This window comes from Lagopus leucura, unplaced genomic scaffold (assembly GCF_019238085.1).
Source record: "Lagopus leucura isolate 7727_CA_CO unplaced genomic scaffold, USGS_WTPT01 Super-Scaffold_100157, whole genome shotgun sequence".
NCBI classification, from domain to species: domain Eukaryota; kingdom Metazoa; phylum Chordata; class Aves; order Galliformes; family Phasianidae; genus Lagopus; species Lagopus leucura.
The window spans coordinates 4411188-4429100 of NW_024962334.1; the positions used below are offsets into that span (position 1 = coordinate 4411188).

Consider the following 17913-nt stretch of genomic DNA (forward strand, 5'->3'; position numbering starts at 1 on the left):
GATGTAGATGTAGATGTAGATGTAGATGTAGATGTAGATGTAGATGTGCCCACACACTGTGGGCACTGTGTAGTAATACTGTCACTCATCTTGAGGTGTGCAACCCAGTGGGCAGTGCTGACACACAGATCAGTGCCTTTGGGTCACTTTGGTAAATCTTTGGCCGCTCTCTTTGGGGACAAACAGCTGACATAAGCATACCACTTTTTGCTGTTTCTTCACTATGTGTGTGTCCAGCTTCTCTAAGAGTGTGCAGAAAGCAGTTTGCAAACTCTTCCCTGACTGTAGTGGGAAAGGAAGGCATTCTCCAGTGTATTTTTATGTAGCACAGAGAGCTGTAAATAACTGCAGATGTGATTTCAGCAAAGCTACACAGTCAGGAACAGGAACTGAGGGCTCTGCAGTGGCTTCTGTGGTTCTGAATTGCATTGAGCTACGTGGCCCATTTCACTGTGAATGCATGTCTTCTAAGCTCTTTCTACTGTGCTACTTCTGTGGGGCTTTCCTCAGCAAGCATCTGTGTTTGAGATTAGTCCCATAATGTATTTTAAATGGAATCTTATCTTCTCTGAGCCTTGTTAATCTCTTGGGTCCTAGAGCAATAATTCTTTCTCCTCTCCAAAGTGGCTATAGCTCATCAGGGTTTCCTACCTTCCACACATCTCATTATCATGCCACCAACCTCCATCCTCTAGATCATTAATGGAACAACATGGGACCTGCTGCTGTTCCCTTCAGCATCCCAGCATGTGCTGTCTCATAAGAGTTTGGAACAAAGGAACTGCCATTTGAGGGTTGACCTTTGTAAACCCGTATCAGCTCTTAACATGGTGTTTTGAATTGTCCTTTAAAAAAAAACAACAAACTTCAGTAAGGGGGACCTCTGAGTCCCTCGGGGGGCTTGGGCTTCCAGCTGTTGCTTAAATGTTACTGCTTTAGTCTTTTGTATCTTGGCAATTTTATCTTTGATCTGCTCTGTTAGCCTCACTGACACTTTGCTTCAATCTCAAGGCTTGAGGTAAAATTTGTTTAACTTACCAGCAGCTATGAAAACCATTCGTGCATATGCTGAAATCCCCAAGCACTGAAGGACATTGATAGAGCAAACCAAAAGCTGAAAAATAAAACAAGAGAAAGCAGTGTAGATGTTGTTGTTCACCTGGACTTGCTTGGATCTAAATGACAGCAGATGACAGCGTTTAGTTTATTATTATTTTCTTACATGATGTAGATTGTTTGTGATAAATTCTGTGTGAACATGATTATGAAGGCATTTGGGCCTACAGACAATTCAATGGCCTGTGATCAGAAGACCTGGATAATCAAATTTAATTCTGCTGCTGACCTATTGGATGTGTAGGGATTTAAGCCTCCTGTAGAGATGGCTAAAAGCTGTGTGTTATTTGTATTATTATTCATGTATCATTCGGATATAGTACCAATTTATTTTGGATTGCTTAATGTTAATTATAAAAGGATTTAAGTTAAATAATTTTCAGCCTAAAGTAATAGTGGACATGTAAGAAACTGCTGGGTTAAATAATCACTTTAATTAAGTCGTGAAAGTATGTGCATATACAAATTTGCAAGATTATCCACTGTTCCTTTTCTCTGTAGACATTTCAAGCAACTTTATGTGGGTTTCTGCCCACTTTTCTGATTCTTTTAGGCTCATAGTTGCAAAAATTAATATCCAATCCAAGTTGAATTAACCTTTGCACAATACTTGAAAACAAGAAACTCATCCTTTCCTGGTTTAAACCAGAAGTTACCTTCTGTACAGGGGTTTTGCTATTTTCCAGTTTTCCAAAGTCTTAGTTTTATATTAAAAAAACGAGTCCTTAATAAGTTTATAGAGAGTAATTTTATACTGTTTTCAATTTGTGTTGCTAATTCCACCTGTGAAAAGATGCAGGCAAAGAAAGTAGAGTTCTCTACTCTCTCAAGTAGAGAACCACGTGTATCAGATTGTATGCCTAGTTGTTTTCTGCCATTTTTTCCTCACATTTAAGGGTAGTCCACAATTTTATAAGTTAAAGATGGCATTATCCATTGTATACATAAAGGAGTTGATATGAAATTGCCCTCATTGCCTTAATTTTTATATTCCTAAGCTTGCGAGTTCTTGAATTTGCAAGTTATGGATTGTTATCCTGTTTTGCTTGTAATAAATTGTTTCCTCTGGCTATAACCAAAGCTCTTACAAACCAATAATCAACAATAGAGTGTATGCAGTTGCCAATTTTTAAGCATCTTCTTTCTCCTTTATAGGCTTGTCTGAGGATGCAGCAGAGGAAGCCGAAAAGCCATGAAATATGAAGACGACCCTCAGGAGGAATTTCTATCTGACATCAAATGCATTTATAGAGCAGCAGTACCGATCCTTCTCACTCTGTATCAATTAACAGCCTTCAGAAGGACAGGACTGTGATAATTTATACAAAAATGTTCATTTCTAATCATTTCAGTTGGATCTTCCTGAGAACTGCTAGCATTTTTTCTGTGAGCAAAGCTTACGCACTTACTCAACTGTGGTAGGGATGTTGTGTTAAGTTCTGTGATACATCAGCCCTTCCTAGGGATTCTGTTGATTGATCAAAGACTGTTTACATGTAGTTAAAAGCAACCTTTGTTTCAGGATATGTTTTATCTGTTTTTTAAGATATTCTGAACTATACCTCCCTTTGAGATTATATTAACATTTGCTGTATCACAGCTTTGACAAAAGATAACTATCTCTTTTCCTCCTGTACTAACATTCACCATTCCAGACAGCTGAATTCACCACAAGAAGAAAAACTGGTAATCCATCAACTCTTTTTTTGCCCCCCCCTCCTCCCCCTCATTGCTTATACAAACTCCTGCTCTCAGGAGATACAGAGTAAAATATGGTTACTGGACATAAAGGGCAAACCCTTTTGCCATTAACAATGTCACTACTACGTGAATAAAGTTTACACTTTAAGTACCCTGAGCACAGCAACGCATGGATCTTTCTACGGTTACCTGTTATTCCTGCTTTTCTTGTGGTTCAGCCTGTTTTAGTTATGGGTTAGATTTTCAAAACTAGCTAGCAGTTTTTGAGTGCCTTAATTTTAATGAATCCAGTTAGAGGGGGCTCAGAGGTTTCAGTTTTTATGAAGTGCAGAGCATTAACATTCTGAAAATCAGGTCCACATGAGGTGCCTGAAATGCAACACCCAACAATGGAGACAAGCCAAACACCCTTGTAAACCTTGGCCTAGGGTTTGGAAGAGTCACACTCACGTCTGACTTCCTGAGGGCAAGCTGAGTGTGGTATCAGAAGAAGTTATTTGGAACTGAAAACAAGTGAGACCTGAGTCAAGAGTAAAGACAGACATCTGAACAAGCTCTCTCTTGGCTATTGCTGGTTCATAAGAAATTAGAAGCTGTGTTGTTTTTTTTTTTTTAGATTACAGATACAGAAAGCACGGCAGGTCTCAGCTTAGTTTCTTCAATGGCATGAGCCGTGTCCACTTCCTGCTCTCCCGTTGATTTCATGAACTCTGGTTCTCACCATAGAAAAGGTCCCTCCAACTCACTTTTCTACTGCTTTGGCAAGGGTTGTGATAGTTGCTGTGGTCTGTACAAGACTTGACCTATGGATTAAAAGGAGACCTTTTTCAGGATCTGTTCAGCCTGCAACTTTCATCGCCTTCATATTTACTTTCAACTTTTTTGCGTCCACCCCCAAAACAAAAGCAGTGTGCAACAATTATGGATCTGCTGCTTAATGCTTCGGTCCTATTCTGGCTCAAAAAGCATGATAAAACCACATTTCAGTGAGCCCTTTTCAACATGCTAGCTATTACATGGAACAAAGTGGACAGGACGCTGGGTAAGGTTTCTGATACCTCTACAATTGAAGTGATCAGGGCCTCACAATAAAGAAGACTCTTTACCCCAGGAGACCTCAGATATCTGAAGTTGTAGTGCCAGAATTCTTGCCTCTTTCCCAGGAAGGAAAAATCCTACACCCTACTTGTTATGTGGGGATTCTGCTGGTTGAATTTCCTTCACTCTGATCCCTCCCCCATGGTCTTTGTCAAGAGGGCAGCATCCAAACCGTTGTCAAGGTATCCTGCTGCGCTGTGAAAATTACCCAATAAAATAATCTCCTGTAGTTTGTGTACACACCTCAATGACCAAAGAAAATCCATGGAGAACTAATCAATTACTGTAGCTATTAGGGTTAAACTTTAACTGTAGATCTTAAATTTTCTTTTGTGAGTGGCTGCTAGGTAATCCAGAAAAATCCTCTACATTCTACTATATTTTACCCATGCCATGTAAGTGCCATTTTGCTATGGAATCCTGGACCAAAGAATCCTGAGCTATATGTATATGATATTAGCTGGAAAATACACTACTGTGAGAAATATATTACTCTGTCATAATTATAATTGTTGAATGTGATCCCAATGCTCAGAGCTGCCTCAAATCATCAGGAATTTAGGGTAAACAAGTGGGCACTCAGGTCAGTTATTTCATACACTCTTGTTTTCTGTCATTTTAACATGTAAGGCTCAGAAGCACTCTTATTTGTCTTTCCTGCTTGATGCTTTGTAAAATGAGGTTGATGAGAATACTGTTACGGAAAGGGGAAAACATGCTGGTAATAAAGAAGAAAAAAAAAGGTAGAACTGACTAGTCATAATGTATGACCTCTTTGTATATTGTGCTAAATTGTGGATTCTCGTAGTATCATCAGGATTTAGGAGAGAAATACAGTTGTTTTGAGTAAAAATCACTTTGTTTTCCCCAATGCCAAATAGTCCAGCTCATTCAAAGCAAGGAAGTAGTTGAAATGTAGTCATTTACACACCAGGCTAGGAGAAAATATTGTAAAGTAATTCTTAGCAGTTTTCAAATGTTGTTTGAATTTTTAAGAAAGTTCTTTATGGTTGGAAAAAATAAAATAAAATCAGGCTCCTTGCTGGGAGTTTCAAAGTTAGAGAGTTGGCCAACCAAAAAATGTAAGGAAACATTGGAAGGTTAGGGGGTCCAAATGTTTGGTTTGCATCAACAGTGTTTCTGAGGCCAAAAAAAGCCATTGCTGACCAACCAAATAATTCTGAACAGGATTTTAGAGAAGTGTCTAATCAACTGTTCAGTTAATTAGAAGATTACAATGTTTTCAGGTAAAGTGGGGTCTGTAGTATAAATGTCATATCTAGAAACCTAGTGTTTTATTCTGCAAAAAGATTACTCATATAAAAATGTTACTTTCTGAGCTTAAATATGCAGTCTGTTTGAATATTTAGCTATTCAAGGAGAAATTTATATTTTTAGTTGGCTCAAAGATAAAAGTTAGTTTGAATTGATCATTTTATTAATATCAATTTTGGGTACTTATATCTAAAGTGAATTTTGTAATATTTTGAAAACTAAACAGAGTCTTGGCAACTTTTTTATTATATTTGTGCTATAGTGCTTTGAAATGTATTTTCTAAAGTAAGTCCTAACCTAAAATATATGCATTTTATTTTTGTTAAACAGGTAAATGTTTCACAGTCATCGTTTTCTGAATGTTATTGTGTAAGAGAATTTTCTTTCATTTTATTTTCATGGTGTTGAAGTTTAGAAAAACAGATTAAAACAATTACTGCTCTGATGATCAAAATCTGGAAGTTTGGGCTCTGAGGGCTTTTTGGACTTTGAACACAATGCTGAGTTCAGTCCAGGACTGTGTTTTCCAGTCCCAGATTGATTCATCTGTCCAACTATTGTTAAGCACAGAAAAACATGATTCCTTTACTTGCAAGAGGTTGAATTTTGTTTTCATGCTATCTTGTCTTTTCTTCAATGTTTATTGTGCAGACAGTGATAGGTCTCAATGTTGTTGTATTGTTTATAAAGAATAGTTCACTACCATAAAAAGAAACTTGCTGAGCAGAGATTGTGTTTGTATGTCAAGTCTTTTCAGCACAAAAAATACAGGTTGTGCACCATGCTTAACAAGTATCTTTCCTTCTTATCACAGGATCTTGTTTGTAAATACTTCAAAAAATTGTTGCAAAGGTACTGCAGAATATATGGCATACTTCTGAAAGCAAACTTCTTCCTTCCTTGTTTGTTTTTAAATTAACCTGGAGTTTTCCATGGCTTTGTTTGTAGTCAGCCTTCGCTATCGTGCTGCTTTGTTCATTCACTGCCTCATAGCACAGGATTCCCTCAGTATTTATGTGATATCTTCATATGCTGTTTGCAGCTGACCTACTTCTTTCTCCGTAACTCAAGGTATGTTTAACTTTGCGTAGTTTCTTGTTTGTATACGAGCCATGATCCTCTAGAGGTGAATGAATGCCCTCAGGTCACGGCGAAAGAAGTGGGAGGCCAAGCCATGAAGCATTCTGCAAATTAGCAAAAGTGACCCCAATTAGAAGTGCTGTTGAATGCATTGCTTCTATGGGAATTTATTCTAGTACTCCAGTAGACCAAATTCAACACAAGAATGATAGTCATGTAAAGACTAGAAAACACTGCTTTATTTAGAGCCTGAAGCTCCTCTCTCCTCATCCATCTCCTGTATTGTAAATTCTTACAGTGGTCAGCGGTATCAAGTATTCTGTCTTCCTCCTCCTTCTTTGCATGATGACTAGCAGTTTTCTGTACAAAAGGTACTAGTTTGGGGGGATGTGCTTTGTACAAGTGACCTGCTGATCACAGCAGAGACATCTAGCAGTTTTATTAGCTCTGAATGTGTAGCAAATGATTTAATCAACTTGTAGGATGGAAGCCTAACCTAGTTACTTGCATTGACTTGGTATTATCTGACAACATCCTGTTTGCTGTAAGTTTACATCAGTTGTACCAAGGAGTACAAAGAAAATGCAACATCCAAGCATATTTAAACAAATATATTTGTTATTTTAAAACACTGTGCTATGTTCCAAGAGTTTCATATCGCCAAAAGCAGGAAGGAGAGCAAAACACCATTCTATTTTCTGAAGTACTCACTGTAGGTTGGTATTTTCTTCACACACACCGTCACGTGCTTGGGTTTACTATGCGTGCACGAGGCGTGCATGCTTGCAGAAGAACATGCTGCACTGAAAATTTTAATATTCATCCTCATTCTTAAAATGAAAGGATTGAGCAAAATTGTGTTTTTAATAGCGGGGAAAAAAAATCACAGCCCTGGAATAGATCCACACCCTCAGGCTACAGGATGTAAATTGATATTAGCTCTAGTGGGAGTATTTTCCACCTGATCTAGCATAAGCATATTGTGTTATTCACTTGTTTGCTACTTTAATACCACTTTAGCAGTTTCATCATCAAAAAATATTCCTTTTGGAAATTATTTTTGGCAAAAGCAATTAAGACTCCTGAGGAAAATGATAACAGTGTTTGATATTTTGATTCATCTTTATGAGCAGAATAGAAACTTGGAGTGCTTCCTAAGTAGGAGCAATCATTGCAGCTCACAGCCCACCCTCCACTGCAGCTCCAGCTGGGTGCAGACTGACAGCACATTCAGCTGCAGAAACAAGATAACAGCTCTGCTCTGATTATGTGAGCTGTTCCCTGATCAGTAATCTTGGAGTTCAGTCATCATGAGTCATTACTGTAACCTGATTAGGTGCCCAAATCTACCTTAATTGCATTTAACTGAGTGTTTTGCCACAGACTGTGATAGGAGAACATCCATACTCCTCTACTGGAGGCCAGATGCCATAATAAGATGACATATAAGCACCATTTACTCCTAGCTAGATGATGTAATACATTATGTGGGTTGCTCCAAGAGGTATTATTCCCCAAATCTGTATCTGCGAGAATCAGCTCGTCAGTATTAATTAAACAGCTACTACATTCCACCCTAGATGTGGTTGTTTCTCTGCAGAGAGCGATGCTACGTGTTAAATAGGCCCTTTCAAAATAAATAAATTCTCAAAGTACTTTATACAGGTTACTTCAGCCACTTCTAAGATGAGGTCACTCTCAGGATGATGTATAACAGCTTTCAACATCATGAGCAGTGCTATTAGTTTAGGAAACCAAGCAACGAGCAGCATGCTCTCCTGCTTTCCAATCAAGGGAGCATGGGAGGGATACATTTGCAGGACATGTTCTGTTGAGAAGAACGCACTTGAGTTGGCACCTTATCAACAGAAAACTTGGCCCTCTGTCTGTTAAAAAGTTGCTGCAGTTTTTCTAAGCTGATGTTTTTGTTAAAATTACCATTTCCTCAATTTAATGTACTGTTAAAAAATTGGCACCTCCATTCTCCTCTTGTTATACTGAGACATTTTATCATTGTTGATGAATGTAACATAGGTGCCATTCTTAAAGACTTCAGGAAAGAGCACCGAGTTGTTTGATCCAAGGACAGCTTGGATCAGTTTTGCTAAACCTCGTGAGACAGTATCCCGAAGCCTACAGTGTGTTGGGGAGATAACTAAAATCACTTATATTGATTTTATTCATTTTAAAGGATGGATGGACCACTTCTTCGGGATCTTGGAAGTGATAAAAGAATATATGAAGAAGTTGGTGTATCAGAGAGGACATTCCAGTTCATTATGAAGCAAGCATTCAATAATTAATAGGTGCTTCAAGTGCCCACAATATATTATAATCATAGTTGGATTCAATTACAGGAGACATAAAGGGGATTATTGCACTTTTTCTTCTCTGGTGGTATAATGAAGTGGAGGCAGTTGAGATCCATAAATATTGGAGAACAGTCAAGTTGTAATATATGTATGTTTTACAGAAACTAGGAAGTGCCTTTTCCAGCTGTTTGAACTCAGTGTCTTCCTTCTGCACAAGCGATGAGTGCAGTTAGGAACTGGTGGTAATACAGCTTGGTTAACAAGGTGCAATTGCTTCTGACCCAGTAGAAACAGAAAGAGTTTGTCTTGGCAGCTTAGAGCATTTGGTAAGTATTTCATAGTGGCACAACACGGTGGTATCTTTTATCATGAAAATGGACAGCTGCTTAGCATATGTCAGAGTGCAAATCTCAAGCTCAGCTGCAGGTAGGGAGGTACATGAGGTCCGTGACTTGTATTGGGAATGTTTTGCCTATTGCTTTGGGCAACTGTATTCCAGCTGTGAGGATCTGGCCCTCATGGCATGAAGGGAAAGTGGGGAAAAAGAACCAAGGAGCTTCAGGGTGTAGTTGGCTCCTTGATACCCATTCAGGATTGTGTTCTAAAAGTCCCGTTCCAGCTGACACAGACAAATGTATCTTTCCTAGATGAAGATGAATCCTGGCTCACGGGGCTAAGAACATCCCCCCAGCATTATTGCATTCGGCATTTGGTGGTCAAGCAGCAGTGACATCAACCAGCTTGACATCAGTAAGAGAAGACAGAAAACAAAGGTGTTTGTGTGGCCGTGCAGCCAAAGAAGAATATGGACACAAAGGGCTGACCTTTCAGAATAGCTAAAGATTTATCACTGCTGTGTAGGTGGCACCTAAGTAGTCCTACATGGTTGTGAATCAAGAGATTGTCATAGAAAAACAAGTCCAAGCAGAGGTGGATTCTGCTTCCTTCCTGCAGGCAAGCTGGACTGGAGAAGGCAAAGGGTGATCTTTGGGTAATGACTGCAGGTGAAATTAGCAAAAAAACAAGAGCAAAGGGTGTTGTAGACATATGGATTGTTATAGACTGTGGATATTATACAGTATAATAATAACTGATCTTATTTTTCTATTTTTATCTTTTTTTTTTTTTAAACAGTCATTTCACATTCAGCCTTCATTAGCTCATCTCATGGGGAGAGGAGCTCTCGTCATCCACATTTTTGTAGATAGCAGTCACTTTTGCAATTGTGTAATTCATTTCTTCCCCGTATTGCTTCTTTTTCTTTCTCTCTTTTTTTTTTTTTGTACCAGATCCCATTGATCATAAATTGATGATTTGTCCCAGCAGCCACTTTATAAATATGTTCTAAAATCCTGAAAGGAAAGAAGACAACTTGCAGCGAGGAGTGTTCTGGTTAAACCTTTGAAATACAATGTAGCTATTCTTCTCTAGGATGAATAACATTGCTTTCAGCATCAGAAAAATAATGAATGGAAAACCAAATGTGCTCTAGAGAAGTTGAAGCTTTTTTTTAAAGGGCTACTGCCCAAGTATGTCATCCAATGGAGGAAAATTGGTAGCTGCATTGTTTTTTTGTAAGACAGCTACCCAGACGGTGATGTGATACCTTTTATTGGGCTAACCAAAGTTAAAATTAGAACTGAGCGAATAAATCCCAGTGAGTAACAGCATTAGTACATTTTAACCTTTCTTGCTTCTCACTAAGATGAACTTTTTCAAACCTGGGCACTGATTTTTTGGCTTCCAGTTTTAGGACATGTTGGAAGAGGACCTGATTGCTAAGCCTGGTGAGTTCTTGACAGTTTTGCTGCCCGATCACACAGAAACAAGTAGGCAGAAAGTACTGTGTGGTCTTCCTTATTCAAAATTCTGATTTTGGCCAGAAAAACAATTTCTAAAAAGGCTTTTCCATCTTTCTGCCATTGTAGATATCCAGAATACAAATCTGGACCCTAAGTGTTTAGTTGAGTTGAACTTCCTGAGGTCTCAAACCACTGGTTTTGTCCATCCCTCTGTGGCTAAGCTAGGAAGTGAATTCTGGCATTTGCCTCTCTCTATTTAGGTTGCTATAGAACAGCTGAGGACATTTATGAAAAACTGCACGCACTGCAACTTTTTATATAGAAAGTTGTTACCAAATCACTTTCATATTGCTTGAAACTCTTTTTTTCTATTTCTCTCTGGTCACTGTCTTCACTATTGAACATTTTTAGGTACTTCCACTGTCACTCAATTTAAAGACCAATTGTTCCTTCACTGTATAACATTTATCCTGGCAGTAGCTACATTCTCCTTCAAAGCCAGCTGTGTGCTACCACAGGTGAAATGAGTGGCCCAGCAGTGGTAACCAGATCAAACTACCTGTTAATAGTGAAGTTGTATAAGCTGTGCTGATTCAGCATCCAATGGGTGTGGCAGAGCAGTTTCCAAAATGGTAAACTTGCTCACCAGAGTGGCCAGAGGACATTTTTGTTATGAAAAACAAAGCCAAAGGATATAAGTAAAAGATCTTCATTTCTTATAGTTACGTGATAATTACCTGGAGCAAGATGTTAGTCACAGAGCTGCTGTGGCAGGAAGCTCGTGGGAATAGGGAGAGCAGAAGCATAGAATGCTTCACTTTACCTCCAAAAGGTAACTGTGCTGCAGCATAGGTCTTCAGCAGCAGTCACATCTTGCAGTCAGGATGTGCCAGAATCCCTTAAGACTCTTCTCCCAGCTCGGTGCCTCCACCTGGCTCATGTCAGAGGTATCACTGGGCCCTTCTTTGTATAATTTTCCAACCTTTGTACGCTGTAGCATTAGGCAGTGCTTTGAAAATACTCATAAACCAGTATAACAGTTTTCAGTCACAGAGGATCTCCCTGCAGGCTCCCATTTCTCTTCATCTTTTCCATGTGCCCACAGGGGTGTCTTTGTGTTGACGTGCTGCACGTCGTCTCTGTTGGGTTTGGCTCAGTCCCTGTCCTTCCCTTGCAAAGGCCTGCATTATCAAAGCCAACTGATAATTTTGATTGCCCTCATTTTTTCAGTTACCCCCAATTAAGCTCGAGGCCTGAGGCTCAGTCTGGGAATTCAAAAAGTGAGACTCCAGATTTTGAGAATTTGGTTGCGGGTGAATAGAGCTATTGTTGGGCTGCTCCCCTGCTCATACCTTTGCAACCCGACTGGATTCTACTAGCTGTGAAAAAATACTTACTTTGCACTGCACCTCTCCTAGAAGAACATAAAGTATAGCTTTCAGAGCCATCTTTTCTTGCTCTCTTCTTCTAGTTTACATCATGTAAATTCAATCTGTCTCTTCCTAATTCTTTTCTGCACTTGGGCCAGCAGCTGAAAGCCTGCAAAAATATGTGCATCTTATCCTCTGTGCATTCTGTAGAAACAGCTTTACAAACCGCAGAGGCTATTTTAAAATAAACGGCCATTTTTTAAAATCCCATCATTACAAAGCAGAGGGTTGATTGTTGTCCTCTGAATGTTTCATAGCAGCAAAATTTCTGCATTTTGGGAATTGCTCTGTCTATTCATCCAGCTGGAATGAATCCAAAAGCAAAGCATGGAACTGTTGCTAGCACTAACTCGTCACTGAATGTTACTTTCTATAATAGATGGCTTGTACTGTCATTTTGTGGAATGCTCAAAAGTCAGTTAATCATCATTTGGAGTGTGGGGATAATTCTTTTTTTTTTTTTTTTTTTTTTTTAAATAGAGATGCACAGGAACGATCTTTAAGAAGTCCAATTACTTCCATTACTTCTGGCACAGCAGAACTGAAAGCGGCTCCATCATGAGGCCCCCTGTTCTGTGATTTATTATCTCATGTTTTTCTTTTGGAATATGAAAGTTTAGGAAGATAAACATGTGCTTCAAAACAAGTCTATTTAAGAAAGTAATTGTGAAAGCTAAGAAATACTATGCTGGAGGATCTGGTAGGTGAAGGCTTGGGTCTTCATCCTGCAGGTGCTCCAGGCTATGCATGTCCCCCATCCAAGCCACACCAGTGGGCAGTGGAGGCAGCTGGGACAGCTGGCTTGGTGTAGCCTCAAAGTACTGAGGCAGCTCATCTCCTTTTCTCTGAAGGATTCTGGTTTGACTTTTAGGTTCATTTCTGTGGGTCTATCAGACTACTGCCTCCTAAGCGATGCCTAGGAAACCCTGGACAACAGCAGCCACCTAACCCAGTTTGTGGATTAATTTAGGCCTGGTGCCAATTTGAATGGGAGGACTGAGCGGATGAACTGTGACTGGGTGGGCTGCCTTTGGCCTTGTTTTGGGGCCATGATTGCTTCTCTAGGGCCCCACGGATGCACCCTTTGGGAGAAGATCCTGTTCCTTGGGTTCCCCCGCACATAGTGAGGCCAAACACATGGCCACTCTGATGCCATAGCCACCCTGCACTTAAATTTATCCCAGTTCATGCTATCCTGATTTGCTTTAGAGCCCTGACTCAACAAGGCCCTGCAGGAGGCAGAGCCTTTCTGACAATGATGTGATGATTCTTATCTATCTCATTTGGGTACTCTGATGTGTGAACATTTCCCAGGGAAGGATCTAAACTGGCACAATGAGAAATTTCCAAATTGCTTTCAGCACAGTGACATCCCTTCTGTTAAAAATAGCTCTCCTATTTATTATCTAGCTCTCATACTGACACAGACTATGTCACAGCCTTATGGACTGACTTCAAGTTAACCAAAATACAATAACATGAAAGCCAGGTAGAATTTTAAGTAACTTGGTAAACAGGTCTGTGTTGTTCAGGCTAGCTTGGTTAGTACCAAAAGAAGAGCAAACCCTCCAAAGCCCCAGAATTGGTGGTGAAAATAGTTCTTCACCAATCAACATCTGAACAGAAATCATTCTGTGTCAGAATATCAGCCAACCATTCCCTTGACACTCCAGTTTACATTTAAAGATATCTGAAACGATGTATACCACATAAATACATATTTAAAATTCTATGAAGCCTTGAAACTGTTGGTTGTTTTCTTTGGTCATGGGTAATTCAGCTGACTCTGTTGGGTTTAATCTGCAAATATTTGCAAGACATGTCTGATACTTTACCAGGATAAATACATTTCCCTGTCCCTGTTCACCTTGTGCTTCTCAGCAATATATTTAGAGATATGCTACTGATAGAGAAGCTGGGGCAGGGGCTGAAGACCCCTGCAGATCTGCATAATGACACTCAGTGCCCACTTCGGGCACATTTAATGGTCCTCTCCCTCTGACAGAGCCACAGATAGCTGAGAGGCGGGCAGATGAATTACACTGCCTTGTGCAAGTACCTTTTTCTCCTGCTCAAATGGCTGTGGGCTTTCCTTTTGGTGATGGTCTAAGACTAATCTGACTCACATGAATCAGTAGCAAAATGAGATGGTTTTTAACAGTCTTCAACTTTGTATTTGCTTATGTACATTTCTGCCGTTTCTTTAAATACTCTTTGATAGTAGAACAGAGTCTAATTTTGAGCTTAAGTACATGCAGAATATCTGGGGTTTAATTATTCAGCCAGATTGCTGAGCAGTTTAGTGTGATATCTTGCAACACTGCTGCTTTAATATTGGCTTTATTAGTCATTATGAAACTTCATAATTCTCAGAAATTACAACAGACCAGTGCAGGATTACCCTGATTTGTTCATGTATGCTGATGAAAAAAAGTTGCTTATGGTTGTAATTTCATTGCCCTATATGTGTGATACTGTCAGTTGGATGAATCGGACATTGCATTAAATGGTTGTACTTTCATGTAGATTAGCAGCCAAGAAGTTGCACAGACAATTTTATTTAAAAGGAAACAAAAGAAAAAAAAAGAGGAGAGGAGAGGAGAGGAGAGGAGAGGAGAGGAGAGGAGAGGAGAGGAGAGGAGAGGAAGTAATTCTTAAATTACTTCAGTTTTGTATCTGGAAAATAACAATATTGAGGATTTCACGGCAACACTGTCTTTTGTTTTGCTTCCAGATGGAATAAGGTATCCTGTATTCCTTGCAGGAGCAGTAGAAGCAAATGCCCTATGCGTATGAAGCCAGATGTGCAAAAAGTACATTCTGAGAACAATCCAAGAGAGTTTCACTCGTGTAGCAGCAAGATATTAGCACATATGGATTAGATTGCTGTAAACAGATCTGTGGTTCAGGTTAATTGTGAAAGCAGCCCCATCCCCTCCCTGCCATGCAGCCGCACGCTGTGAGGATCTGGGCTCCCAACAGTGCCATCTGCCAGCAATCGCATCACACAGCACCTTTTCTCTTTTTTCCCTGCCACGGCCGACAAGCGACAACTTTTTTCATTACAGATGTCTTAAAATGAACGGCCCTTGATGTCCTCTCACTCATTGGGTGTAAATGAAGGCCACATGAACTAGAGGAAGCTCCAGCTTGGCAATTTACGATTGTTCCTCAGACATCACCTGTAAGTTCTTAAGCCTTTAGTTGACAGTCAGAAAAGCCCAAGGAGAAATTCTGCAAGAAAACAGGAACGACAGCAGTAAGAGCACGGCAACATGACAACTCACATGGTAGGGTTTCAATAGGAGAGGAGGTGATCATACTGGACACATGCAGTTAGACGCTTGGCTTTTAGCAGACATTCAACCTTTTACCTCTTTGTGCATGGTAGAGGCAGCTGCTTTAGAACTGGAACTTGGCTGGAAGGGAAAATCTCACATCAGAATAAGGAAGCCTTTTTTTTTAAGGGGTGTGTATGGTATGGAACCAAGAATTTTAGAGCATGTAGTGAGGCTGCTGTAGTGTGCAGAGACCATCCTCACCCGCAGGCATCAGTCTGCCATGGTACATGGTGTTACTCTAATGCTCCCTTATTTGTTGCAGTCATCAGCTAGGAGAGTAGCTGGACAAAATGCAGGTTTCATTCATCTCCCAAGTGCAAAACAAAGGAGTATTTCGTGCATGTCACTCTTTATGTGCTTTAATTAGCTCTTATCATCTCCCAGGCACAACAGGTGTTCAAGGTAAACTTCACATGAAAACACATAGCTCACAAAATATTTTTAATTATCTATGGAAATGCAATTATCTATTTACAGCAGCTGAGTAACAGAAAAGCACATGCCTATGGACTGTGTTTGTTTAGCCTATAGCCTATCTAATAGCTTCTGCTAGGAATTCCATAGCTAGGATCATTTCTGTTATCATTTATTGTCTTTTTTAGCATACTTGACATAAGGCTATAACAGTTCATTTTCTCCACGTTGGAGTGATATTTTTTTCTCCACGCTGCAATCACATTCATTAATATTATTATTGTTGTTATTACTTTAGTTTGGAGATCTGATGCCATTTACGTCCAGTTCGGGTTAGATTTTGTGCATTTGGCATGCATTTGCATTTGTGCATGGCATGCACAAATTTAAATTACAAGATTTTGAAGACTTTTGCAGTTAGAAACTCTTTCTTGTATGGTTTTTTGAGTTCTTAGAAAACATAATTTAAACAGCAGAAGTATGCAAGTTTGACCATGCCAAAACATTCTACGTTAACAAGCTTTTAAAATGTTACTCATTATCTTTATCTTGCCACAAATAAATTAAATACTTTACATGTTGCAGAGGTTTATGGAAAACTGTCAAAATGATGAGTTGTTTGATGAAATTTATAAACATTTATTCAAGTGAGTCTCACTGTAACTTTTAGATACTCTCCTTTTATTTAAGGACTTGGACCATATGTCACTTTTAATCTCGTTGCAGTTTGAAGGCCTCTTAGTATGTCCTTCAGCCCTCATTGGTTTTCTGATCATTATGCTGTAGGGAGACTTTGTCAAGAACACCTCTGAGAACCTCCGGCCAATCTGAAGGTTTGTGGCCATTATCTCATGGAGAAGAAGTGGTTCTGCGTGAAATACCATTTGTTCACACCAGTAGATGCTGCTAACTTTAAATCATGATTAAGCACAGAAACGAATGAATGTAAGCCTCCTGTTACAGCAAATGCACGTGCCCTTCTTTTTGATGATGTAAGTTGTTGCTGACATACACACACTTTCCCATGCAGCATGTTGACTGAATACTTTCTTGCATGAGAAGGAACACTACGCCCAAGACCTAAAACAGTGAATTTTCTTAACAAAAGAAAATACTTGTGAATTCTAATGATTCAGTGTGTCCCTTCAGTTCTGGAAGAATTCTCCAGCTGAAAAATAATGGGTGTTCTTGATATTTTGATGTGCCAGTAAAACAGATGATCATGAAGAAAGATGTGAATGTGATCACTGTCATCTTCTTTACTACTGTTGTGTTTAACAAACAGTGAAGCTTTGTTTTTCATTTTAGGTGAGTGCTAAGTTGAACATTTATTGTCACCAGCTAATGGCTGACACCGTTAACAATTTATGGCTGACCACTGGGAAAGCACAACTGGAGAAGGAGCCAAATGACGTAAAACTAGGTACTTGTGAACAGCTAGCACTCCATCAATGAACCCGGGCTGACCAATAAACAAAACTAATGAACGTATCCCTTCAACACAAAGTGATACTGTGTGATGCTTATACAAAGGAGGTAAGAATTTTGACGACATGTGATTTTGTTATATGCCAGCAGTTACAACAGAAGCCTCTGTGTGTGTCCAACAGCAGGACATGGCTTTCAGTGTGATCCTCTGGCTTTGCTAAGTTACCGCAGCTTTGAATGTTTCTTGGAAAAGTAAATATCCATTCAAACATGGATGCAAGAAGAAATAATACCCAAACCTTTGGAACTGTGCTTAATGTGACATTACTACAAGAAAAAAAAACACACATACCACTGATGTGATAGACTTTGGAGAAAGGTTAAGGGAAAGGTAAAAAGCTGAGCCAAAACTCATACTGTACCACTGAATGAGTGAAACTTTAGGTGGGAGGATTGGGATGGCGTGGTTCCCTCCTGCGCTGGATTTCACTTTGTGAGAGATTAAAATTAGAGAGTGATTCCCTGTAGTGTGTCACCACCACCGATGCCAGGAAGCATCGGCATTGCTCCCAACCATGAGCACTTCCCCCGCTCCATGATGAGAGGTAGGTGGGGAGCTGAGCCCTCAGCAAGCTACTCTGCCCAGCACCTGTGGATGGGGGAGGCCCACAGTGCCATCAGCAGGTGCATCTAACGATGAAGGACAGGGCAAATCCCTCACCCCAATGCTCTAGCAACCGCAGCAAAAGGCACAGACCCAGCAAACGCACCCCAGGGAGCACTCAAAGTATTGTCATCTCGCAGATGCTGTTGTAGAGGTAAGTTAGGGGCCAAGCAGTGTGTTGGGGATGCTGCAGCAAATCCCTGTGCCTTGCTGCACAACTGCCTTAGGTATGATTCCATTTCTCGTACTTGC

At 39.8% G+C, this 17913-nt stretch overlaps 1 protein-coding gene across 1 annotated transcript in view; it reads left to right on the forward strand.

The window, feature by feature from the left end:
* Positions 1 to 5318, forward strand: part of BBS9 (Bardet-Biedl syndrome 9) — a 273671-nt gene extending 268353 nt beyond the window's left edge. The window contains exon 23 of the mRNA XM_042888262.1: positions 2272 to 5318. Within this exon, the coding sequence (XP_042744196.1) occupies positions 2272 to 2312 (41 nt within the window). The 3' untranslated portion in view covers positions 2313 to 5318. The remainder of the gene's footprint in view (positions 1 to 2271) is intronic.
* The last annotated feature ends 12595 nt before the right edge of the window (positions 5319 to 17913 follow it).